Source organism: Panulirus ornatus, chromosome 49, assembly GCF_036320965.1.
Source record: "Panulirus ornatus isolate Po-2019 chromosome 49, ASM3632096v1, whole genome shotgun sequence".
In the NCBI taxonomy this organism is placed as follows: Eukaryota; Metazoa; Arthropoda; class Malacostraca; order Decapoda; family Palinuridae; genus Panulirus; species Panulirus ornatus.
Genome location: NC_092272.1, coordinates 10,416,780 through 10,443,724, shown reverse-complemented (window position 1 = coordinate 10,443,724; position 26,945 = coordinate 10,416,780). Strand labels below are relative to the sequence as shown.

At 42.4% G+C, this 26,945-nt stretch overlaps 1 protein-coding gene across 1 annotated transcript; it reads right to left on the bottom strand.

The window, feature by feature from the left end:
- Positions 1–95: 95 nt before the first annotated feature.
- Positions 96–26,945, bottom strand: LOC139764397 (craniofacial development protein 2-like). Its single transcript, XM_071690962.1, has 3 exons — positions 25,908–26,945; positions 12,077–12,196; positions 96–11,498 (listed from the first exon to the last, which is right to left on the bottom strand). Exon 3 carries the CDS (start codon positions 10,898–10,900, stop codon positions 9,914–9,916), a length of 987 nt encoding a protein of 328 aa, XP_071547063.1. The 5' UTR covers positions 10,901–11,498; positions 12,077–12,196; positions 25,908–26,945; the 3' UTR covers positions 96–9,913.

The window sequence follows — 26,945 nt, the reverse complement described above, 5'->3', positions numbered from 1 at the left end:
TGTGTGTGTAGTGTTACTGTACATCTTGTGGTGTGTGTTGCGTTACTGTACATCTTGTGGTGTGTGGTGCTGCTGCACATCTTTTGGTGTGTGTGTGTGTGTGTGTGTGTGTGTGTGTGTGTGTGTGTGTGTGTGTGTGTGTGTGTGTGGTGTTACTGCACATCTTGTGGTGTGCAGTGCTGCTGTACATCTTGTGGTGTGTATTGCGTTACTGTACATTGTGGTGTGTGAGGTTTACTGTACGTCTTGTGGTGTGTGCGTGTGGTGCTGCTGTACATCTTGTGGTGTGTGTGTGTGTGTGTGTGTGTGTGTATGTGTGTGTGTGTGTGTGTGTGTGTGTGTGTGTGTGTGTGTGTGTGTGTGTGTGTGTAGTGTAGTGTTACTGTACATCTTGTGGTGTGCGTTGCGTTACTGTACATCTTGTGGTGTGTGAGGTGTTACTGCACATCTTGTGGTGTGTGCGTGTGGTGCTACTGTACATCTTGTGGTGTGTGTGGTGCTGCTGTACATCTTGTGGTGTGTGTGATGCTGCTGTATATCTTGGGGTGTGTATGGAGCTTCTGTACATCTTGTGTTGTGTGTGGTGCTGCTGTACATCATGTGATGTGTGTGGTGCTGTTGTACATCTTGTGGTGTGTGCGGTGCTGCTGTACATCTTGTGGTGTGTGTGGTGCTGCTGCACATCTTGTGGTGTGTGTGATGCTGCTGTACATCTTGTGGTGTGTATAGAGCTTCTGTACATCTTGTGTTGTGTGTGTGGTGCTGTTGTACATCTTGTGGTGTGTGTGGTGTTACTGTACATCTTGTGGTGTGTGGTGCTGCTGCACATCTTGTGGTGTGTGTGGTGCTGCTGTACATCTTGTGGAGTGTGTGTGGTGCTGCTGCACACCTTGTGGTGTGTGTGGTGCTGCTGTACATCTTGTGGTGTGTGCGGTGCAACTGTACATCTTGTGGTGTGTGTATGGTGTTGTTGTACATCTTGTGGTGTGTGTGGTGTTACTGTACATCTTGTGGTGTATGGTGCTGCTGTACATCTTGTGGCGTGCGTATGGTGGTGCTGTACATCGTGTGATGTGTTACGTCACTTTACATTTTTTGGTGTGTGTGCTACTGCTGTACATCTTGTGGTGTGTGTGGTGCTGCTGTACATCTTGTGGTGTGTGTGGTGCTGCTGAACTTGTGGTGTGTGCTGTGCTGCTGTACATCTTGTGGTGTGTGTGTGGTGCTGCTGTACATCTTGTGGTGTGTGTGTGGTGCTGCTGTACATCTTGTGGTGTATGATCCTGCTGTACATTTTGTGGAGTGTGTGGTGTTACTGTACATCTTGCGGTGTGTATGGTGCTGCTGTACATCTTCTGGTGTGTGTGGTGTTACTGTACATCTTGTGGCGTCCGTGGTGTTACTAATCATCTTGTGGTGTGTGTGGTGTTACATACATCTTGTGGTGTGTATGGTGCAGCTGTAAATCTTGTGGTGTACGTGTGGTGCTGTTGTACATCCTGTGGTGTGTGGTACTGCTACACTTTTGGTGTGTGTGTGGTGCTGCTGTACGTCTTGTAGTGTGTAGTGCTGCTATACATCTTGTGGTGTGTGGTGCTGCTGTACATCTTATGGTGTGTGTCATACTGTTGTACATCTTGTGATGTGTGTGATGTTACTCAACATATAGTGTGTGTGTGTGTGTGTGTGTGTGTGTGTGTGTGTGTGTGTGTGTGTGAGTGTGGTGTTGCTTTACATCTTAATGTATGTGTTGTGTTCCTGTACATTTTGTGGTGTGTGTATTGTTACTGAACATCTTGTGCTGTGTGTTGTCTTACTGTACATCTTGTGGTGTGTGATGTTGGTGTACATCTTGTGGTCTGTATGATGTTACTATATGTCTTGTGTTGTGTATGATTCTGATGTACATCTTGTGGTGTGCGTGGTGTTGGTGTACATAGTGTGATAAGTGAGGTATTACTGTAAATCTTATGGTGTGTGTGGTGCTGGTGTACATCTTGTGGTGTGCGTGATGTTGCTGTACATCTTGCAGTGTGTGTGTGGTGTTACTATACACCTTGTGGTGTGTGTGGTGCTGCTTTACGTCTTGTGGATGTGGGATGTTACTGTACATCTTATGGTGTGTGTGGTGCTGATGTACATCTTGTGGTGTGTATGGTGTTGCTGCAGTGGTGTGTGTGTGGTGTTACTATAATTCTTGTAGTGTGTGTGGTGCTGCTGTACATTTTGTGGTGTGTGTTATGCTGCTGGACATCTTGTGGTGTGTGTGGTGCTGCTGTAAATCTTGTGGCGTGTGCGATATGGCACCATATCCTTACCAACAAATCATCAACACAATCATCCTCTTCCATAATAAATTCAACTACTCTACCATCTATTCCAGCCTGCCTTGCCACATTTCATCTACTTCAAGGCTTCCACTACCTCTTTCTTCATCGAACCACTCTCCATTATTCTGTCACTTCATATACCAACCCAACCCAAACACCCTCCAACTGCCACTCTATCAAACACATTCAACAGTCCTTAAAAATACTCCCTCCATCTCCCCCTCAGTTCATCAGTATGTGTTATGTTCACCTCTGTTCCTATTTGTTTTCTTGTTTTCTGCTTATCAGTATTTTTTCTTTTTTTTTTTTTTGCTTTGTCGCTGTCTCCCGCAATTGCAAGGTAGCGCAAGGAAACAGACTTCAAAAACATCTTTGTTTTCTCCCTAAAATTCACATACACTCACTCACCTCAACTCTCATTTGCCCACTTTTTCAACCCCTACATCTTCCTCTTGACCTCCTGTCACTTTCTCTTATATATTCCCCAATCATTTGCCTTCCTTCCCTGTAAGTAATATACCAAATCCTCCTTCCCTGTAAGTAATACCCAAACGCCTCTCTTTTCTCTTTCAGTAGCAACTTTAGTTCTTCATTCTATCACTCACTACCCTTTCTAATCTGTCCTCTTCACTAAATACCTCCCACTTCTCACCCACTCCCCATACCTCATTTACTCTCACCTTTTGCCATTCAACACTCAGTCTTTCCTGGCATTTCTTCATACAAGTCTCTTTTCCAAGCTCACTTACTCTCATCTCTCTTCCCACCAACAGTGTGTCCTCTTTTCCAAACACCTCTACAAATCTTCACTCGTGCTTCCACAAGACCAGACATCCTATCAGCTGCCCCTCTCAGCACATCTACAACTAAAAGTCTCTCATTAACACACCAATCAATTATCATTTATAAATCATACAAATCATTTATACATTTACTTATCATTTACACAAATAGAACATTATCTACCTGAATAAATGAAAGAACCTTCTTTTCATTCAAAATATAAACACTGATACAAAAGATAATTCTTTTATCACAAAAATTTACATCAGAAATTGCTTTGTAATTCTGGCTACCAGCCCTAGTGATGCAGTTATAATGTCTTGGGCAATTTATTGGTGACTGTGATGAGTAATATCTTTTCCACTTGTACTGTTAGACTGCTAATGACAAATGTAGATAGATAGAGAATCATACTACATCTGAAAATTTAGAACACTGTCAACAAAATCTTTGTCAGTCTACTAGCATGTGACAGGATGTTGGAGGGACCAGTGTACTGATTGTAGATGCGGCAGTGTTGAGATCGGTGGTCTCACTCTGAGGACGTATTTGTCTGGTTGTGGATGGTAAGCCAGTATCCAATATGGTACCCTATAAAAAAAATTTCAGAGTGCATATCTTTTCATAAAGGGCCCTCGTTTAATGCTCCCTTAGCATCTGCATCAGCTGTCAAACATGTATTGCTCTAAGATTTTTAAGATGAACAATCATCTTGTTTTGAGAACATTCATTTAATGAGCAAAACAAAGTCCCCTCATGAAGAATATGTTCAGCTGTTAAGCAATGCGCAACTACTAGGCAACAATTACTAGCCATGCTTGACTCACCAAGTTAGGCAAATGTGCAGTACAAGGCACAAACACTGCTAAAAGTTCTGCCAAATGATTGCTTGCATTCCCTTGTATTTCTCAGTCTTGTTGGATGCACGGTCATATGACTGGCCCCAGAACTAAGCAATAATTTTGACCAACCAGCACAAAACATTCAAGCAGGGCAGTTGTCTGATATTTTCCAGTTGGCCTATATTGTCAAAAAAATGCAGTGAAGCATTCGACTGCTGTTCCATCTTCCAAATGCAACACACGTTTACAGATCCACATCTGATATCTGGAGAAGAATTAAATGTAGCCAAAAAGTATTCTGCTTTCTTCACACATGGAATATTGCTGTTTTCCTGGACCAGTCTTTGGGAGTCTTCAACCCACATAGACTGGGCTGTGCCCAGGCTGCTGTGTTAGGTCATTGGTCAACCAAAGTGTTGAACAATGCAGCTCACAGGCTTACATAGCTACAGCAGCCTGGCTGATCTGGTACATTCTGTAAGCATTTGTCCAGGGTTCTCTTCAATTTCTCTGTTGTGCACTCCATGGGGTTTCTGATGACTGCAGATAATCCATTGAAGAGTTGTGGGCCCCATATATCTAAGGTGTTCTCTCTTTTCTTGTGTATTCCACCTTTTGATTTTAGAGGTAGCATTTTACAGTTTTTCTTGCCTGTCATGCCAATAATTACCTCTTGCTATTGTACAGCAGGGGTTTCACACTTGTGGGGCCCCATCTCTTGAAAATTCTCTATTATCACACATCTTCTTAAATGTATGCTGTCTACATTAACCATGTCCCCAATCAATCTATCATTACCATATGTAGGTTTGGGACCATGCCTTCTACAACTTTCCAAGAGTAGATGACAATGTACCTTTGCTATTGGCCTATCAGAGAGAATAGCCTCAGTGATTTCAAATCTTCCTTGTAATTTAGTTCCTTTACTATGCTAGTATGGGCCATGAAAGATCATCACACATTTCCTACTTCTACAATTTTACTTGCCTTGTTGAGTGACATTAGTACACAGATATATTCATGAGAGAATTAGCATTTTGAGAAGTATAATATCACCACTGTTCTTTCTTCTCCCTTCTTGAAAGTCTGCAGGATCCATCCCACCATTCTTTTGGGATGAGGCAACCTTATTTTGTGTTCTAAGATGTGCCTTCTCTGCAAGGCAGTAAATTCATGGTAAGTTCTAGATGATAGACAATATGCTTGTCCTCACCTTTATTTGCATGATTTTGGAAGTGATGGGATAAGAGAGAGTCATACTCTGATATTTGTTCCATCATGCCAAGATAACTTCCTTTGTTAGGGAAAATCACAATTTCATATGAGTCACAGAATGCAAGACTGCAGTGAAACAAGAATCACACTCTCACTTTCTTTTAAGAATTGGCCCCAGTATGGTGATTTCACCTCCTTGTTCGACCATTCACTCAAAGATATGCCATATTCAACAATTCATTTTGAGAGGCAAACAATAATTGTGTAGTGCAATATCAATCTCCATGCTTCCTAACTGCATGCTGAGAATGCTTGAGTCTCTGTGTCCGACTATCATTAAATTACCAGGGCCAATGAAAAGCTTGCAGGCAAAAAGCACACTCTGCTAGTTGACAGGGAGTAGCACAACCACATTCACAGAACATTTTTTCCAGAACAGAAGGATCTCTCAAGGTCATTTATTATGGCTCAGGGTCCAGAAACACATTGCACTAAGGCATCAAAGGGCCCAGTAGTCAATCATCTGTTCTGATGCTCGCTCAAACCATAATCCAATATTGTTCTGGAACCCTGCACTTAGAATGTCTCATACTGTATTGCTGCCGGGTAAATAATTGTTGCCATTATCATTTATTTATTCATTTATTTAATTTGCTTTGTCACTGTCTCCCGTGTTAGCAAGGTAGCGCAAGGAAACAGACAAAAGAATGGCCCAACCCACCCACACACACATGTATATACATACACATCCACACACGCAAATATACATACCTATACATCTCAACGCATACATATATATACACACAGACATATACATATATACACATGTACATAATTCATACTGTCAGCCTTTATTCATTCCCATTGCCACCCCACCACGCATGAAATAACACCCCCTCCCTCCGCATGTGCACGAGGTAGGGTTAGGAAAAGACAACAAAGGCCACATTCGTTCACACTCAGTCTCTAGCTGTCATGTATAATGCACCGAAACCACAGCTCCCATCCACATCCAGGCCCCACAGAACTTTACATGGTTTACCCCAGACGCTTCACACGCCCTGGTTTAATCCACTGACAGCACATCGACCCCAGTATACCACATTATTCCAATTCACTCCATTCCTTGCATGCCTTTCACCCTCCTGCATGTTCAGGCCCCGATCACTCAAAATCTTTTTCACTCCATCTTTCCACCTCCAATTTGGTCTCCCGCTTCTCCTCGTTCCCTCCACCGCTGACACATATATCCTCTTGGTCAATCTTTCCTCACTCATTCTCTCCATGTGACCAAACCATTTCAAAACACCCTCTTCTGCTCTCTCAACCACACGCTTTTCATTACCACACATCTCTCTTACCTTATTATTACTTACTCGATCAAACCACCTCACACCACATATTGTCCTCAAACATTTCATTTCCAGCACATCCACCCTCCTTTGCACAACTCTATCTATAGCCCATGCCTTGCAACCATATAACATTGTTGGAACCACTATTCCTTCAAACATACCCATTAAACATACCCATTTTTGCTTTCCGAGATAATGTTCTCGACTTCCACACATTCTTCAACGCTCCCAGAACTTTCGCCCCCTCCCCCACCCTGTGATTCACTTCTGCTTCCATGGTTCCATCCGCTGCCATATCCACTCCCAAATATCTAAAACACTTCACTTCCTCCAGTTTTTCTCCATTCAAACTTACCTCCCAGTTGACTTGTCCCTCAACCCTACTGTACCTAATAACCTTGCTCTTATTCACATTTATTCTTCTTTCACACACTTTACCAAACTCAGTAACCAGCTTCTGCAGTTTCTCACACGAATCCACCACTAGTGCTGTATCATCAGCGAACAACAACTGACTCACTTCCCAAGCTCTCTCATCCACAACAGGCTGCATACTTGCCCCTCTCTCCAAAACTCTTGCATTCACCTCCCTAACAACCCCATCCATAAACAAATTAAAAACCATGGAGACATCACACACCCCTACCGCAAACCAACATTCACAGAGAACCAATCACTTTTCTCTCTTACTACTCGTACACATGCCTTACATCCTCGATAAAAACTTTTCACTGCTTCTAACAACTTGCCCCCCGCCCCATATATTCTTAATACCTTCCACAGAGCATCTTTATCAACTCTATCATATTCCTTCTCCAGATCAATAAATGCTACATACATATCATATTATTATTTTATTATTTTGCTTTGTCGCTGTCTCCCGCGTTTGCGAGGTAGCGCAAGGAAACAGACGAAAGAAATGGCCCAACCCACCCCCATACACATGTATATACATACATGTCCACACACGCACATATACATACCCATACATCCCAATGTACACACATACATACACACACAGACACATACATACATACATACACATGCACACAATTCACACTGTCTGCCTTTATTCATTCCCATCGCCACCTCACCACACATGGAATAACATTTTTACTTTCTAAAATATACATACATACAAATATACATACCTATACATCTCAATGTATAGGTATGTATATATATACACACAAATATATATACACACACAAGACATATACATATATACACATGTACATAATTCATACCGTCTGCCTTTATTTGTTCCCATCGCCACCTCGCCACACATGGAAAAACAACCCCCTCCCCCCTCATGTGTGTGAGGTAGCGCTAGGAAAAGACAACAAAGGCCCCATTCGTTCACACTCAGTCTCTAGCTGTCATGTAATAATGCACCGAAACCACGGCTCCCTTTCCACATCCAGGCCCCACACAACTTTCCATGGTTTACCCCAGACGCTTCACATGCCCTGGTTCAATCCATTGACAGCACGTCGACCCCGGTATACCACATCGTTCCAATTCACTCTATTCCTTGCACGCCTTTCACCCTCCTGCATGTTCAGGCCCCGATCACTCAAAATCTTTTTCATTCCATCTTTCCACCTCCAATTTGGTCTCCCACTTCTCCTCGTTCCCTCCACCTCTGACATATATATCCTCTTGGTCAATCTTTCCTCACTCATTCTCTCCATGTGACCAAACCATTTCAAAACACCCTCTTCTGCTCTCTCAACCACACTCTTTTTATTTCCACACATCTCTCTTACCCTTACATTACTTACTCGATCAAACCACCTCACACCACATATTGTCCTCAAACATCTCATTTCCAGCACATCCACCCTCCTCCGCACAACTCTATCCATAGCCCACGCCTCGCAACCATACAACATTGTTGGAACCACTATTCCTTCAAACATACCCATTTTTGCTTTCCGAGATAATGTTCTCGACTTCCAAACATTCTTCAAGGCTCCCAGAATTTTCGCCCCCTCCCCCACCTATGATTCACTTCCCGCTTCCATGGTTCCATCCGCTACCAGATCCACTCCCAGTTATCTAAAACACTTTACTTCCTCCAGTTTTTCTCCATTCAAACTTACCTCCCAATTGACTTGACCCTACTGTACCTAACAACCTTGCTCTTATTCACATTTACTCTTAACTTTCTTCTTTCACACACTTTACCAAACTCAGTCACCAGCTTCTGCAGTTTCTTACATGAATCAGCCACCAGCGCTGTATCATCAGCAAATAACAACTGACTCACTTCCCAAGCTCTCTCATCCACAACAGACTGCATACTTGCCCCTCTTTCAAAAACTCTTGCATTCACCTCCCTAACAACCCCATCCATAAACAAATTAAACAACCATGGAGACATCACACACCCCTGCCGCAAACCCACATTCACTGAGAACCAATCACTTTCCTCTCTTCCTACACGTACACATGCCTTACATCCTCGATAAAAACTTTTCACTGCTTCTAACAACTTGCCTCCCACACCATATATTCTTAAAACCTTCCACAGAGCATCTCTATCAACTCTTATCATATGCCTTCTCCAGATCCATAAATGCTACATGCAAATCCATTTCTTTTTCTAAGTATTTCTCACATACATTCTTCAAAGCAAACACCTGATCCACACATCCTCTACCACTTCTGAAACCACACTGCTCTTCCCCAATCTGATGCTCTGTACATGCCTTCACCCTCTCAATCAATACCCTCCCATATAATTTACCAGGAATACTCAACAAACTTATACCTCTGTAATTTAAGCACTCACTCTTATCCCCTTTGCCTTTGTACAATGGCACTATGCAAGCATTCTGCCAATCCTTAGGCACCTCACCATAAATCATACATACATTAAATAACCTTACCAACCAGTCAACAATACAGTCACCCCCTTTTTTAATAAATTCCACTGCAATACCATCCAAACCTGCTGCCTTGCTGGCTTTCATCTTCTGTAAAGCTTTTACTACCTCTTCTCTATTTACCAAATCATTTTCCCTAACCCTCTCACTTTGCACACCACCTCGACCTAAACACCCTATATCTGCCACTCTATCATCAAACACATTCAACAAACCTTCAAAATACTCACTCCCATCTCCTTCTCACATCACCACTACTTGTTATCACCTCCCCATTAGCCCCCTTCACTGAAGTTCCTATTTGCTCCCTTGTCTTACGCACTTTATTTACCTCCTTCCAAAACATCTTTTTATTCTCTCTAAAATTTAATGATACTCTCTCACCCCAACTCTCAACTCTCAGTTGCCCTCTTTTTCACCTCTTGCACCTTTCTCTTGACCTCCTGCCTCTTTCTTTTATACCTCTCCCACTCATTTTCATTTTTTCCCTGCAAAAATCATCCAAATGCCTCTCTCTTCTCTTTCACTAATAATCTTACTTCTTCATCCCACCACTCACTACCTTTTCTAATCAACCCACCTCCCACGCTTCTCATGCCACAAGCATCTTTTGAGCAAGCCATCACTGCTTCCCTAAATATATCCCATTCCTCCCCCACTCCCCTTACCTCCTTTGTTCTCACCTTTTTCCATTCTGTACTCAGTCTCTCCTGGTACTTCCTCACACAAGTCTCCTTCCCAAGCTCACTTACTCTCACCACTCTCTTCACCCCAACATTCTCTCTTCTTTTCTGAAAACCCCCACAAATCTTCACCTTCGCCTCCACAAGATAATGATCAGACATCCCTCCAGTTGCACCTCTCAGCACATTAACATCCAAAAGTCTCTCTTTCGTGCGCCTATCAATTAACATGTAATCCAATAACACTCTCTGGCCATCTCTCCTACTTACATACGTATACTTATGTATATCTCGCTTTTTAAACCAGGTATTCCCAATCACCAGTCCTTTTTCAGCACATAAATCTACAAGCTCTTCACCATTTCCATTTACAACACTGAACACTCCATGTATACCAATTATTCCCTCAACTGCCACATTACTCACCTTTGCATCAAAATCACCCATCACTATAACCCAGTCTTGCGCATCAAAACCACTAACACACTCATTCAGCTGCTCCCAGAACGCTTGCCTCTCATGATCTTTCTTCTCATGCCCAGGTGCATATGCACCAATAATCACCCATCTCTCTCCATCAACTTTCAGTTTTACCCATATCAATCTAGAATTTACTTTCTTACACTCTATCACATACTCCCACAACTCCTGATTCAGGAGTAGTGCTACTCCTTCTCTTGCTCTTGTCCTCTCACTAACCCCTGACTTTACTCCCAAAACATTCCCAAACCACTCTTCCCCTTTACCCTTGAGCTTCGTTTCACTCAGAGCCAAAACATCCATGTTCCTTTCCTCAAACATACTACCTATCTCTCCTTTTTTTTCATCTTGGTTACATCCTCACACAGTTAGACACCCCAATCTGAGCCTTCGAAGAGGATGAGCACTCCTCGCGTGACTCCTTCTTCTGTTTCCCCTTTTAGAAAGTTAAAATACAAGGAGGGGAGGGCTTCTGGCCCCCCGCTCCCGTCCCCTTTCGTCGCCTTCTACGACACGTGAGGAATGCGTGGGAAGTATTCTTTCTCCCCTATCCCCAGGGATATCATATGTCCACTTATTATTTTCAGTTGTTCATCAAATGGGGACACTTTTGAAGCTGAATGAAATGTCTTAGTTATCATGTATGAATTGATCCTTGGCAGTGACGTTTGAAGAATTTCATCACAGTCAAAGTGAATATTTGGTTAAGAAGTACTGAAGTAGTCTGCATAAGCAGGCTCAAAGAAGTAAAAAAATTTATGGATTTAAACAAGATGGTAAGGAAGTTCATATGGTAAAGTTTAGCTTGCCTATTTTTTTTTTGGCATCATCTATTGCCAAACCCTGTATCTTGTGTCTATCATCATTCATGCCCATACATGTAGAAAAACCTTGATGTTTCAATCCCATGAGTTTGGACCTGAAAGCAAGAAGAGTAAAAGCCTGATCAGGTTTACCTTACCAACTCATGGGGATCAACAAAAAGTAGCAAGTGGATTGTCAGCTTCTTTAATCATCGTGGATATATTTCATTTTCTGTTTATACAACTGACAAACTTTGTTTTGTTTGGATAAGGCTCAGACATTTAACAGTCTTAATCATGTTGAACTCGGAAAAGAATATTCCTTAGTTGCATAACTTACACAGCATACACTAATGCATGGGCTATATCAATCAAAAAGTTAAATATGCTCTCTGATTTTGAAGGCTGCTGGAAAACTTACATCAGTTATGTTTTGTGGCCTGCCAATTGATTAACACACTCCCATATGCAGACAAAGAGTAAAATGTAGAGTTAAGCAATTCATACTTACTAATATTGATAAAACTGTAAATGTAAATGGAGGAGCTTAAATGCATGCATCTGCTGGTCATCTGGCCCTCATTTTTACGTTTAGTTGCTGCTGATTTACTCATCACCAAGGTACTTGGTATTCATGGTTCAAAGAAGGTAGGCTTATGAAAAAAGATATGGAAAAGCATTCGATGGAACTTACTCTCAACTAATGGAAAAGTTATTTTTCAAACGAGTACTGTCACTCCCACTCCATCTGACTATCAGTCCTGAAGGTCCTGGATACTCATTTTTCAAAATCAGGTTGACTTCTGCAGGGGCCCTGGGGTAAATGTTCAAAATGCTAAGGGTTAATCCATTTCTGGCAGTAGGGAAGAAACAATCTGGTGCTAGAGTTTAGTAATTTAACATGAGGAAAGACTGAAAACTTTAAGATTACCCATGTTGTCATATTGAAGATTTGGGTGAAATATTGTTCAAATGTAAAGACTCTCAATCCAAAATACCATTATGAACAATAGATGCATATTAAGAGAAACAAATGTTAAGAAAGGTCATAAAAAGCACATCAAAAAGAAACCAGGGTCAAATATTACAAAAACATAAGCATTCACCACAGAGTAACTAGATTGTTCAAGGGACAGGTTACACCCTTGTGTAAGTGGAACAAGGACGGTGTAGACTTATGAAAAGAAGTGTGATAAGTTTTCGCATCAACAACATATTTTCAAAAATTCTAAGGCTAATGTAGACACCAGACTGGACCTGAACTATCCCAGGATTCAGAAGAACTGGTTTAATAGGTGAATGACACCTATCAAATTTCAAATATGTAACTATGTATAATTGAGCACAAAAGTGGTACCTAATATCAACAAACAGCCAACACAACATGTGACATGGAGATCCTTAGCAGGAGAAAAGCTTACTGTTGCTTTCAGTGCATCAGGATTCCTGGTGCTACCTTTTTAATGCAAGAAATGGCAAACAAGTAGGAAAAAACTGCTAGCATATCAGTTACTAATTGAGCTTCTGTTCATAGTCTACAATTGTACAAACTACATTTATATCAATTATTCATATTCTTTGCCTGATTATTATTACTATATTATCATGAGAGAGTATCATTAAATTATAGGGAGAATAAAAAGATGTTCTGGAAGGAGGTAAATAAAGTGCGTAAGACAAGGGAGCAAATGGGAACTTCAGTGAAGGGCACAAATGGGGAGGTAATAACAAGTAGTGGTGATGTGAGAAGGAGATGGAGTGAGTATTTTGAAGGTTTGTTGAATGTGTTTGATGATAGAGTGGCAGATATAGGGTGTTTTGGTCAAGGTGGTGTGCAAAGTGAGAGGGTTAGGGAAAATGATTTGGTAAACAGAGAAGAGGTAGTAAAAGCTTTGCGGAAGATGAAAGCCGGCAAGGCAGCAGGTTGGGATGGTATTGCAGTGGAATTTATTAAAAAAGGGGGTGACTGTATTGTTGACTGGTTGGTAAGGTTATTCAATGTATGTATGACTCATGGTGAGGTGCCTGAGGATTGGCGGAATGCATGCATAGTGCCATTGTACAAAGGCAAAGGGGATAAGAGTGAGTGCTCAAATTACAGAGGTATAAGTTTGTTGAGTATTCCTGGTAAATTATATGGGAGGGTATTGATTGAGAGGGTGAAGGCATGTACAAAGCATCAGATTGGGGAAGAGCAGTGTGGTTTCAGAAGTGGTAGACGATGTGTGGATCAGGTGTTTGCTTTGAAGAATGTATGTGAGAAATACTTAGAAAAGCAAATGGATTTGTATGTTGCATTTATGGATCTGGAGAAGGCATATGATAGAGTTGATAGAGATGCTCTGTGGAAGGTATTAAGAATATATGGTGTGGGAGGCAAGTTGTTAGAAGCAGTGAAAAGTTTTTATCAAGGATGTAAGGCATGTGTACGTGTAGGAAGAGAGGAAAGTGATTGGTTCTCAGTGAATGTAGGTTTGCGGCAGGGGTGTGTGATGTCTCCATGGTTGTTTAATTTGTTTATGGATGGGGTTGTTAGGGAGGTGAATGCAAGAGTTTTGGAAAGAGGGGCAAGTATGAAGTCTGTTGTGGATGAGAGAGCTTGGGAAGTGAGTCAGTTGTTGTTCGCTGATGATACAGCGCTGGTGGCTGATTCATGTGAGAAACTGCAGAAGCTGGTGACTGAGTTTGGTAAAGTGTGTGAAAGAAGAAAGTTAAGAGTAAATGTGAATAAGAGCAAGGTTATTAGGTACAGTAGGGTTGAGGGTTAAGTCAATTGGGAGGTAAGTTTGAATGGAGAAAAACTGGAGGAAGTAAAGTGTTTTAGATATCTGGGAGTGGATCTGGCAGCGGATGGAACCATGGAAGCGGAAGTGAATCATAGGGTGGAGGAGGGGGCGAAAATCCTGGGAGCCTTGAAGAATGTGTGGAAGTCGAGAACATTATCTCGGAACGCAAAAATGGGTATGTTTGAAGGAATAGTGGTTCCAACAATGTTGTATGGTTGCGAGGCGTGGGCTGTGGATAGAGTTGTGCACAGGAGGGTGGATGTGCTGGAAATGAGATGTTTGAGGACAATGTGTGGTGTGAGGTGGTTTGATCGAGTAAGTAATGTAAGGGTAAGAGAGATGTGTGGAAATAAAAAGAGCGTGGTTGAGAGAGCAGAAGAGGGTGTTTTGAAATGGTTTGGGCACATGGAGAGAATGAGTGAGGAAAGATTGACCAAGAGGATATATGTGTCGGAGGTGGAGGGAACGAGGAGAAGTGGGAGACCAAACTGGAGGTGGAAAGATGGAGTGAAAAAGATTTTGAGTGATCGGGGCCTGCACATTCAGGAGGGTGAAAGGAGGGCAAGGAATAGAGTGAACTGGATCGATGTGGTATACGGGGGTTGATGTGCTGTCAGTGGATTGAATCAGGGCATGCGAAGCGTCTGGGGTAAACCATGGAAAGTTGTGTGGGGCCTGGATGTGGAAAGGGAGCTGTGGTTTTGGGCATTATTGCGTGGCAGCTAGAGACTGAGTGTGAACGAATGGGGCCTTTGTTGTCTTTTCCTAGTGCTACCCCACACACATGAGGGGGGAGGGGGAAGGTATTCCATGTGTGGCGAGGTGGCGATGGGAGTGAATGGGGGCAGACAGTGTGAATTGTGTGCATGGGTATATAGGTATGTGTCTGTGTATGTATATATATGTGTACATTGAGATGTATAGGCATGTATATTTGCGTGTGTGGACGTGTGTGTGTATACATTGTGTATGGGGGTGGGTTGGGCCATTTCTTTCGTCTGTTTCCTTGCGCTACCTCGCAAACGCGGGAGACAGCGACAAGCAAAATAAAAAATAAATAAAAAAAAATAAATATTATCATACGTAGGAGAGATGGCCAGAGAGCGTTATTGGATTACTTGTTAATTGATAGGCGCACGAATGAGAGACTTTTGGATGTTAATGTGCTGAGAGGTGCAACTGGAGGGATATCTGATCATTATCTTGTGGAGGCAAAAGTGAAGATTTGTAGAGGTTTTCAGAAAAGAAGAGAGAATGCTGGGGTTAAAAGAGTGGTGAGAGTAAGTGAGCTTGGGAAGGAGACTTGTGTGAGGAAGTACCTGGAGAGACAGAGTACAGAATGGAAAAAGGTGAGAACAAAGAACATAAGGGGAGTGGGAGAGGAATGGGATGTATTTAGGGAAGCAGTGATGGCTTGCACAAAAGATGCTTGTGGCATGAGAAGCGTGGGAGGTAGGCAGATTACAAAGGGTAGTGAGTGGTGGGATGAAGAAGTAAGATTATTAGTGAAAGAGAAGAGAGAGGCATTTGGACGATTTCTACAGGGAAATAATGCAAATGAGTGAGAGATGTATAAAAGAAAGAGGCAGGAAGTCAAGAGAAAGGTGCAAGAGGTGAAAAAGAGGGCAAATGAGAGTTGGGGTGAGAGAGTATCATTAAATTTTAGAGAGAATAAAAAAATGTTTTGGAAGGAGGAAAATAAAGTACGTAAGACAAGGGAACAAATGGGAACTTCAGTGAAGGGGGTTAATGGGGAGGTGATAACAAGTAGTGGTGATGTGAGGAGATGGAGTGAGTATTTTGAAGGTTTAGAGGGCAGATATAGGGTGCTTTGGTCATGGTGGTGTGCAAAGTGAGAGGGTTAGGGAAAATGATTTGATAAACAAAGAAGATGTAGTAAAAGCTTTGCAGAAGATGAAAGCCGGCAAGGCAGCGGGTTTGGACGGTATAGCAGTGGAATTTATTAATAAAGGGGGTGACTGTATTCTTGACTGGTTGGTAAGGTTATTTAATGTATGTATGATTCAGTGATTTGAATGCAAAGGTGAGTAATGTGGCAGTTGAGGGAATAATTGGTATGCATGGGGTGTTCAGTGTTGTAAATGGAAATGGTGAAGAGCTTGTAGATTTATGTGCTGAAAAAGGACTGATGATTGGGAATACCTGGTTTAAAAAGCGAGATATACATAAGTATACTTATGTAAGTAGGAGAGATGGCCAGAGAGCGTTATTGGATTACGTGTTAATTGACAGGCGTGCGAAAGAGAGACTTTTGGATGTTAATGTGCTGAGAGGTGCAACTGGAGGGATGTCTGATCATTATCTTGTGGAGGCTAAGGTGAAGATTAGTATGGGTTTTCAGAAAAGAGGAGTGAATGTTGGGGTGAAGAAGGTGGTGAGAGTAAGTGAGCTTGGGAAGGAGACCTGTGTGGGGAAGTACCAGGAGAGACTGTGTACAGAATGGAAAAAGGTGAGAACAATGGAAGTAAGGGGAGTGGGGGAGGAATGGGATGTATTTAGGGAATCAGTGATGGATTGCGCAAAAGATGCTTGTGGCATGAGAAGAGTGGGAGGTGGGCTGTTTAGAAAGGGTAGTGAGTGGTGGGATGAAGAAGTAAGAGTATTAGTGAAAGAGAAGAGAGAGGCATTTGGACGATTTTTGCAGGGAAAAAATGCAATTGAGTGGGAGAAGTATAAAAGAAAGAGACAGGAGGTCAAGAGAAAGGTGCAAGAGGTGAAAAAAAGGGCAAATGAGAGTTGGGGTGAGAGACTATCAGTAAATTTTAGGGAGAATAAAAAGATGTTCTGGAAGGAGGTAAATAGGGTGCGTAAGACAAGGGAGCAAATGGGAACTTCAGTGAAGGGCGTAAATGGGGAGGTGATAACAAGTAGCGGTGATGTGAGAAGGAGATGGAATGAGTATTTTGAAGGTTTGTTGAATGTGTCTGATGACAGAGTGGCAGATATAGGGTGTTTTGGTCGAGGTGGTATGCAAAGTGAGAGGGTTAGGGAAAATGATTTGGTAAACAGAGAAGAGGTAGTAAAAGCTTTGCGGAAGATGAAAGCCGGCAAGGCAGCAGGTTTGGATGGTATTGCAGTGGAATTTATTAAGAAAGGGGGTGACTGTATTGTTGACTGGTTGGTAAGGTTATTTAATGTATGTATGACTCATGGTGAGGTGCCTGAGGATTGGCGGAATGCGTGCATAGTGCCATTGTACAAAGGCAAAGGGGATAAGAGTGAGTGCTCAAATTACAGAGGTATAAGTTTGTTGAGTATTCCTGGTAAATTATATGGGAGGGTATTGATTGAGAGGGTGAAGGCATGTACAGAGCATCAGATTGGGGAAGAGCAGTGCGGTTTCAGAAGTGGTAGAGGATGTGTGGATCAGGTGTTTGCTTTGAAGAATGTATGTGAGAAATACTTAGAAAAGCAAATGGATTTGTATGTAGCATTTATGGATCTGGAGAAGGCATATGATAGAGTTGATAGAGATGCTCTGTGGAAGGTATTAAGAATATATGGTGTGGGAGGCAAGTTGTTAGAAGCAGTGAAAAGTTTTTATCGAGGATGTAAGGCATGTGTACGTGTAGGAAGAGAGGAAAGTGATTGGTTCTCAGTGAATGTAGGTTTGCGGCAGGGGTGTGTGATGTCTCCATGGCTGTTTAATTTGTTTATGGATGGGGTTGTAAGGGAGGTAAATGCAAGAGTCCTGGAAAGAGGGGCAAGTATGAAGTCTGTTGGGGATGAGAGAGCTTGGGAAGTGAGTCAGTTGTTGTTCGCTGATGATACAGCGCTGGTGGCTGATTCATGTGAGAAACTGCAGAAGCTGGTGACTGAGTTTGGTAAAGTGTGTGGAAGAAGAAAGTTGAGAGTAAATGTGAATAAGAGCAAGGTTATTAGGTACAGTAGGGGTGAGGGTCAAGTCAATTGGGAGGTGAGTTTGAATGGAGAAAAACTGGAGGAAGTGAAGTGTTTTAGATATCTGGGAGTGGATCTGTCAGCAGATGGAACCATGGAAGCGGAAGTGGATCATAGGGTGGGGGAGGGGGCGAAAATTCTGGGAGCCTTGAAAAATGTGTGGAAGTCGAGAACATTATCTCGGAAAGCAAAAATGGGTATGTTTGAGGGAATAGTGGTTCCAACAATGTTGTATGGTTGCGAGGCGTGGGCTATGGATAGAGATGTGCGCAGGAGGATGGATGTGCTGGAAATGAGATGTTTGAGGACAATGTGTGGTGTGAGGTGGTTTGATCGAGTAAGTAACGTAAGGGTAAGAGAGATGTGTGGAAATAAAAAGAGCGTGGTTGAGAGAGCAGAAGAGGGTGTTTTGAAATGGTTTGGGCACATGGAGAGAATGAGTGAGGAGAGATTGACCAAGAGGATATATGTGTCGGAGGTGGAGGGAACGAGGAGAAGAGGGAGACCAAATTGGAGGTGGAAAGATGGAGTGAAAAAGATTTTGTGTGATCGGGGCCTGAACATGCAGGAGGGTGAAAGGAGGGCAAGAAATAGAGTGAATTGGAGTCATGTGGTATACAGGGGTTGACGTGCTGTCAGTGGATTGAAGCAAGGCATGTGAAGCGTCTGGGGTAAACCATGGAAAGCTGTGTAGGTATGTATATTTGCATGTGTGGACGTGTGTATGTACATGTGTATGGGGGGGGGGGTTGGGCCATTTCTTTCGTCTGTTTCCTTGCGCTACCTCGCAAACGCGGGAGACAGCGACAAAGTATAAAAAAAAAAAAAAAAAAAAAAAAAAATGATTCATGGTGAGGTGTCTGAGGATTGGCGGAATGCTTGCATAGTGCCATTGTACAAAGGCAAAGGGGATAAAAGTGAGTGCTCAGATTACAGAGGTATAAGTTTATTGAGTATTCCTGGGAAATTTTATGCGAGGGTATTGATTGAGAGGGTGAAGGCATGTACAGAGCATCAGATTGGGGAAGAGCAGTGTGGTTTCAGAAGCGGTAGAGGATGTATGGATCAGGTGTTTGCTTTGAAGAAAGTATGTGAGAAATACTCAGAAAAGCAAATGGATTTGTATGTAGCATTTATGGATCTGGAGAAGGCATATGATAGAGTTGATAGAGATGCTCTATGGAAGGTAATAAGAATATATGGTGTGGGAGGCAAGTTGTTAGAAGCAGTGAAAAGTTTTTATCAAGGATGTAAGTCATGTGTACGTGTAGGAAGAGAGGAAAGTGATTGGTTCTCAGTGAATGTTGATTTGCAGCAGGGGTGTGTGATGTCTGCATGGTTGTTTAATTTGTTTATAGATAGGGTTGTTAGGGAGGTGAATGCAAGAGTTTTGGAAAGAGGGGCAAGTATGCAGTCTGTTGTGGATGAGAGAGCTTGGGAAGTGAGTCAGTTGTTGTTCACTGATGATGCAGCGCTGGTGGCTGATTCGTGTGAGAAACTGAAGAAGCTGGTGACTGAGTGTGGTAAGGTATGTGAAAGAAGAAAGCTGAGAGTAAATGTGAATAAGAGTAAAGTTATTAGGTACAGTAGGATTGAGGGACAAGTCAATTGGGAGGTAAGTTTGAATGGAGAAAAACTGGAGAAAGTGAAGTGTTTTAGATATCTGGGAGTGGATTTGGCAGCGGATGGAGCCATGGAAGCGGAAGTGAATTATAGGGTAGGGGAGGGGGCAAAAGTTCTGGGAGCGCTGAGAAATGTGTGGAAGTCGAGAACATTATCTCGGAAAGCATAAATGGTTATGTTTGAAGGAATTGTGGTTCCAACAATGTTGTATGGTTGCGAGGCGTGGGCTATGGATAGATGTGTGCAGAGGGGGGTGGATGTGCTGGAAATGAGATGCTTGAGGACAATATGTAGTGTGAGGTGGTTTGATCGAGTAAGTAATAATAGGGTAAGGGAGATGTGTGGTAATAAAAAGAGTGTGGTTGAGAGAGCAGAAGAGGGTGTTTTGAAATGGTTTGGTCACATGGAGAGAATGAGTGAGGAAAGATTGACCAAGAGGATATATATGTCAGAGGTGGAGGGAACGAGGAGAAGTGGGAGACCAAATTGGAGGTGGAAAGATGGAGTGAAAAAGATTTTGAGTGATAGGGCCTGAACATGCAGGAGGGTGAAAAGCGTGCAAGGAATAGAGTGAATTAGAACGATGTGGTATACCGGGGTTGACGTGCTGTCAATGGATTGAAACAGGGCATGTGAAGCGTCTGGGGTAAACCATGGAAAGTTCTGTGGGGCCTGGATGTGGAAAGGGATCTGTGGTTTCGGTGCATTATTGCATGACAGCTAGAGACTGAGTGTGAACGAAAGTGGCCTTTGTTGTCTTTTCCTAGTGCTACCTTGCACACATGAGGAAGAGGGGGTTGTTTTTTCATGTGTGGCAGGTTGGCGATGGGAATAAATAAAGGCAGACAGTAAGAATTATGTACAAGTGTATATATGTATATGTCTGTGTGTGTATATATATGTATACGTTGAGATGTATAGGTATGTATATTTGCGTGTGTGGACGTGTATGTACAGACATGTGTATGTGGGTGGGTTGGGCCATTCTTTCGTCTGTTTCCTTGTGCTACCTCGCTAACGCGGGAGACAGCGACAAAGCAAAATAACAAATAAAAAATTAAACTTAATTGCTGTTTCCCAGTCAGTGAAGCAGTGCCAGGAAATACACTCACACACACATACATATACATAAACGTCCATACACGCACATTTATCCATCTTATTCTACTTAACAGCCATCTCCCACATTAGCAAGGTAGTGCAAGGAAACAGACAAGGAATAACCCAACCCACCTACATACACTTGTAAATACATAAACGCCCACACATGCACATATACATACATATATTTCACCGTATACATACATATGCATACATATACATTTCACCGTATACATATACATACACAGACATATACATATATACACATGTACATATTTATACTTGCTGCCTTTGTCCATGCCTATTGCCATCCCGCCACACATGAAATAGCATTTTCCCCACCCCCTCCACCAAGGTGGTGCCAGGAACAGACAAGAAAGACCACATTCATTCACACTCAGTCTCTAGCTGTCATGTGTAATGCACCAAAACCCCAGCTCCCTTTCCACATCCAGGCCCTACAGACCTTCCCATGATTTACCCCAGATGCTTCACATGCCCTGGTTCAATCCACTGACAGCATGTCGACCCTAGTATAACACATCGTTCCAATTCACTCTATTCCTTGCACACCTTTCACCCTCCTGTATGTTCAGGCCCCAATCACTCAAAATCTTTTTTACTCCATCCTTCCACCTCCTATTTGGTCTGATGCTTCTCCTTCTTCTCTCCACCTCTGACACATACATCCTCTTTGTCATTCATTCTTCACTCATTCTCTCCATTTGTCCAAACCACTTCAACACACCCTCTTCTGCTCTCTCAACCATACTCTTTTTATTACCACACATGTAATGTATGTATGTAGCATTTATGGATCTGGAGAAGGCATATGATAGAGTTGATAGAGATGCTCTGTGGAAGGTATTAAGAATATATGGTGTGGGAGGCAAGTTGTTAGAAGCAGTGAAAAGTTTTTATCGAGGATGTAAGGCATGTGTACGTGTAGGAAGAGAGGAAAGTGATTGGTTCTCAGTAAATGTAGGTTTGCGGCAGGGGTGTGTGATGTCTCCATGGTTGTTTAATTTGTTTATGGATGGGGTTGTTAGGGAGGTAAATGCAAGAGTTTTGGAAAGAGGGGCAAGTATGAAGTCTGTTGGGGATGAGAGAGCTTGGGAAGTGAGTCAGTTGTTGTTCGCTGATGATACAGCGCTGGTGGCTGATTCATGTGAGAAACTGCAGAAGCTGGTGACTGAGTTTGGTAAAGTGTGTGGAAGAAGAAAGTTAAGAGTAAATGTGAATAAGAGCAAGGTTATTAGGTACAGTAGGGGTGAGGGTCAAGTCAATTGGGAGGTGAGTTTGAATGGAGAAAAACTGGAGGAAGTGAAGTGTTTTAGATATCTGGGAGTGGATCTGTCAGCGGATGGAACCATGGAAGCGGAAGTGGATCATAGGGTGGGGGAGGGGGCGAAAATTTTGGGAGCCTTGAAAAATGTGTGGAAGTTGAGAACATTATCTCGGAAAGCAAAAATGGGTATGTTTGAAGGAATAGTGGTTCCAACAATGTTGTATGGTTGCGAGGCGTGGGCTATGGATAGAGATGTGCGCAGGAGGATGGATGTGCTGGAAATGAGATGTTTGAGGAAAATGTGTGGTGTGAGGTGGTTTGATCGAGTAAGTAACGTAAGGGTAAGAGAGATGTGTGGAAATAAAAAGAGCGTGGTTGAGAGAGCAGAAGAGGGTGTTTTGAAATGGTTTGGGCACATGGAGAGAATGAGTGAGGAAAGATTGACCAAGAGGATATATGTGTCAGAGGTGGAGGGAACGAGGAGAAGAGGGAGACCAAATTGGAGGTGGAAAGATGGAGTGAAAAAGATTTTGTGTGATCGGGGCCTGAACATGCAGAAGGGTGAAAGGAGGGCAAGGAATAGAGTGAATTGGAGCGATGTGGTATACAGGGGTTGACGTGCTGTCAGTGGATTGAATCAAGGCATGTGAAGCGTCTGGGGTAAACCATGGAAAGCTGTGTAGGTATGTATATTTGCGTGTGTGGACGTGTGTATGTACATGTGTATGGGGGGGGGGTTGGGCCATTTCTTTCGTCTGTTTCCTTGCGCTACCTCGCAAACGCGGGAGACAGTGACAAAGTATAAAAAAAAAAAAAAAAATCTCTCTTACCCTTTCATTACTTACTCGATCAAACCACCTCACACCACATATTGTCTTCAAACATTTCATTTCCAACACATCCACCCTCCTCCACACAACCTTATCTATAGCCCATGCCTTGCAACCATATGATATTGATGGAACCACTATTCCTTCAAACATGCCCATTTTTGCTCTTCGAGATAACGTTCTTGCCTTCCAAACATTCTTCAACACTCCCAGAACCTTCGCCCCTCCCCCACCCTGTGACTCACTTCCTCTTCCATGGTTCCATCTGCTGTTAAGTCCACTCCCAGATATCTAATACACTTCACTTCCTCCTGTTTTTCTCCATTCAAACTTACCTCCCAATGAACTCGTCCCTCAACCCTACTGAACCTAATAACCTTGCTCTTATTCACATTTACTCTCAGCTTTCTTCTTTCACACACTTTACCAAACTCAGTAACCAACTTCTGTAGTTTCTCACTCGAATCAGCCACCAGCACTGTATCATCAGTGAACAACTGACTCACTTCCCAAGCCCTCTCATCCACAAGATTGCATACTTGCCCCTCTCTCCAAAACTCTTGCATTCACCTCCCTAACCACCCCATCCATAAACAAATTAAAAAACCATGGAGACATCATGCACCTCTGCCGCAAACCGACATTCACTGGGAACCAATAACTTTCCTCTCTTTCTACTCACACACATGCCTTACATCCTTGGTAAAAACTTTTCACTGCTTCTAGCAACTTACCTCCCACACCATATACTCTTAAAACATTCGACAAAGCATCTCTATCTACCCTATCATATGCCTTCTCCATATCCATACATGTGACGTACAAATCCATCTGTTTTTCTAAGTATTTCTAGCATACATTTTTCAAAGCGAACATCTGATCCACATATCCTCTACCACTTCTGAAACCACACCACTTTTCCCCAATCTGATGTTCTGTACATGCATTTACCCTCTCAATCAATACCCTCCCATGTAATTTGAACACTCAGCTTTATCCCCTTTGCCATTGTACATTGGCACTATGCATGCATTCTACCAATCCTCAGGCACTTCAACATGATCCATACTTACACTGAATATCCTTACCAACCAGTCAAAATCAGTCACCTCCTTTTTTAATAAATTCCATTGCAATACCATCCAAACCTGCCACCTTGCCGGCTTTCACCTTCCGCAAAGCTTTCACTACCTCTTCTCTGTTCACCAAACCATTCTCTCTGACCCTCTCACTTTGCAATCCATCCTGACCAAAACACCCTGTATCTGCCACTCTATCATCAAACACATTCAACAAACCTTCAAAATATTCATTCCATCTCCTCACTTCATCACTACTTGTTATTACCTCCCCTTTGCCCCCATCTGTTCTCTTCTTACACACATTATTTACCTCCTTCCAAAACATCTTTTTATTCTCCCTAAAATTTAATGATACTCTCTCAACCCAACTCTCATTTGCCCTCTTTTTCATCTCTTGCACCTTTCTCTTGACCTTCTGCCAATTTCTTTTATATCTTTTCCAATCATTTGTGTTCCTTCCCTGGAAAAACTGTCCAAACACCTCTCTTTTCTCTTTCACTAACATATATACACATGTACATATTCACACTCGCTTCCCTTCATCCATTCCTCTCACTACCCCATCACACAGGAAGTAGCATCACTGGCTACAGACAAAAAAGACCACATTCATTCACACTCAGTCTCTAGCTGTCACATGCAATGCACCAAAACCACAGCCCCCTATCCACACCCAGACCCCAAAGACCTTTCCATGGTTTGCCCCAGACACTTCAATGACACTTCGCATGCCCTGGTTCAGTCCAATGACAGCACATCCACTCCGGTATACCACATCGTTCCAATTCACTCTATTCTTTACACACCTCTCACCCTCCAGTATGTTCAGGCCCCAATTGCTCAAAATCTTTTTCACTCCATCCTTCCATCTCCAATTTGGTCTTCCACTTCTTGTTCCCTTCACATCTAACACATATATCCTCTTTGTCAAACCTTCCTCACTTATTCTCTCCATACATCCAAACCATTTCAACACACCCTCTTCTGCTCTCTCAACAACGCTCTTTTTATTACCACACATCTCTCTTACCCTTTCATTACTTACTCGTTCAAACCATCTCACACCACATATTGTCCTCAAACATTTCATTTCCAACACGTCCATCCTCCTCCATACAGCCCTATCTATAGCCAATGCCTCACAACCATATAACATTGTTGGAACTACTATTCCTTCAAACATACCCACTTCTGCTCTCCGAGAAAACATTCTCGCCTTCCACACATTCTTCAACGCTCCCAGAACCTTCGCATCCTTCCCCATCCTCTGACTCACTTCCGCTTCCATGGTCCATCCGCTGTTAAGTCCACTCCCAGATATCTAAAACACTTCACCTTCTCACATTTGTCTCCATTCAAACTTACATCCCAATTAACTTGTCCCTTAACCCTACTGAACCTAATAACCTTGCTCTTATTCACATTCACTCTCAACTTTCTCCTTTCACACACTTTTCCAAACCCAGTCACCAACCTCTGCAGTTTCTCACCAGCACTGTATCATCAGCGAACAACTACCAACTCACTTCCCAGGCCCTCTCATCCCCAATAGACTGCATAATTGACCCTCTCTCCGAAACTTGCATTAACCTCCCTAACCACCCCATCCATAAACAAATTAAACAACCATGGGGAAATCATACACCTCAGCCACAAACCGAGATTCACTGAGAACCAATCACTTTCCTCTCTTCCTACTCATACACATGCCTTACATCCTCGTTAAAAACTTTTCACTGCTTCTAGCAACTTACCTCCTACACCATATATTCTTAAAACCTTCCACAGAGCATCTCTATCAACCCGATCATATGCCTTCTCCAGATCCATAAATGCTACATACAAATGATATAAACAATAAAGTGGCTATTTACCAACTAGTCAGTAAAATTACCTTAGACTCACTGTTGCCAAGTAGTTGACATTGGTGCTTCAAATACTATCCTTTGACTGACTTATATCAACAAGCAGGAAGCAGTGCTTCAAGTGCATTTTTGTCAACTAGTTGGCACTGGTGGGGGCAAATAATAATTTTTCAATTAATCAGCAATGATGGGTCAAATATCATTTTACCAACAAAACCATACATTAGTGCTTTTTGTTATTACTCTTACCCAAGCTGAACTGGATACAATGTGTGCCACAAAGTTGGCAATATTAGTTCACAGTGTCATTCCCTGATCAGCAACAAGCTACCCAAAATATATGTAGTAACCATAGCTATGTTTGTCCGTTTCAAGTAGGTTAGTTTGAGAGGGAGGTTTAGTTACAGTTGGGTTTTGTTAGGTTAAAGTTGGTCGTCAGATTAAATTAGGTAAAGTTAGGTTTGGTTGGTTAGGTTAAGTTAGCTAATCAACTTAGGTAATGTTCAATAGACCGGATTGGTTTGATCAAATTGTAACAGGCTGTATTCTGCTATGCTAAAGAAGCTAAGTTTAGTTTGTTTAGGTTAAGTGAGCCTAGTCAGATTGTGTTGCTTGATTTCATGGCAGCACCACGGACAAATACTGTCAACTCTTTAGCAAACTATGTATCCAGTTTAGTTTGCATTATAATGATGACAGCATTAATGTATGAATTACATGGTAGAATTAACGTTTGCCCCACAAGTGCCAAATTTGCATATACAATTCAAATATCATGTTAACAATGAGTCGGTAAAACTGCTACTCTCACTCAGCTGGTAATTCAGTACAGGTATAAAGCAACAATGCCGAAAGGTTTCGGTGGACATAGGCTATTTTGCCAAATTGTCGGCACATTAAGCACTGCTTGAGCTTTACCCCTAATGCTATCGTTATTTTCATTATTGTTCAATAACGTATAATAGTCCATAAGTTATTTTCTAAACCAAACACCAGCTCTAAGGTGAGGAATCAATCAGTATTCCAGATTAATAGTAATGCGAAGCTAATTTGGTAAATTATCTTCC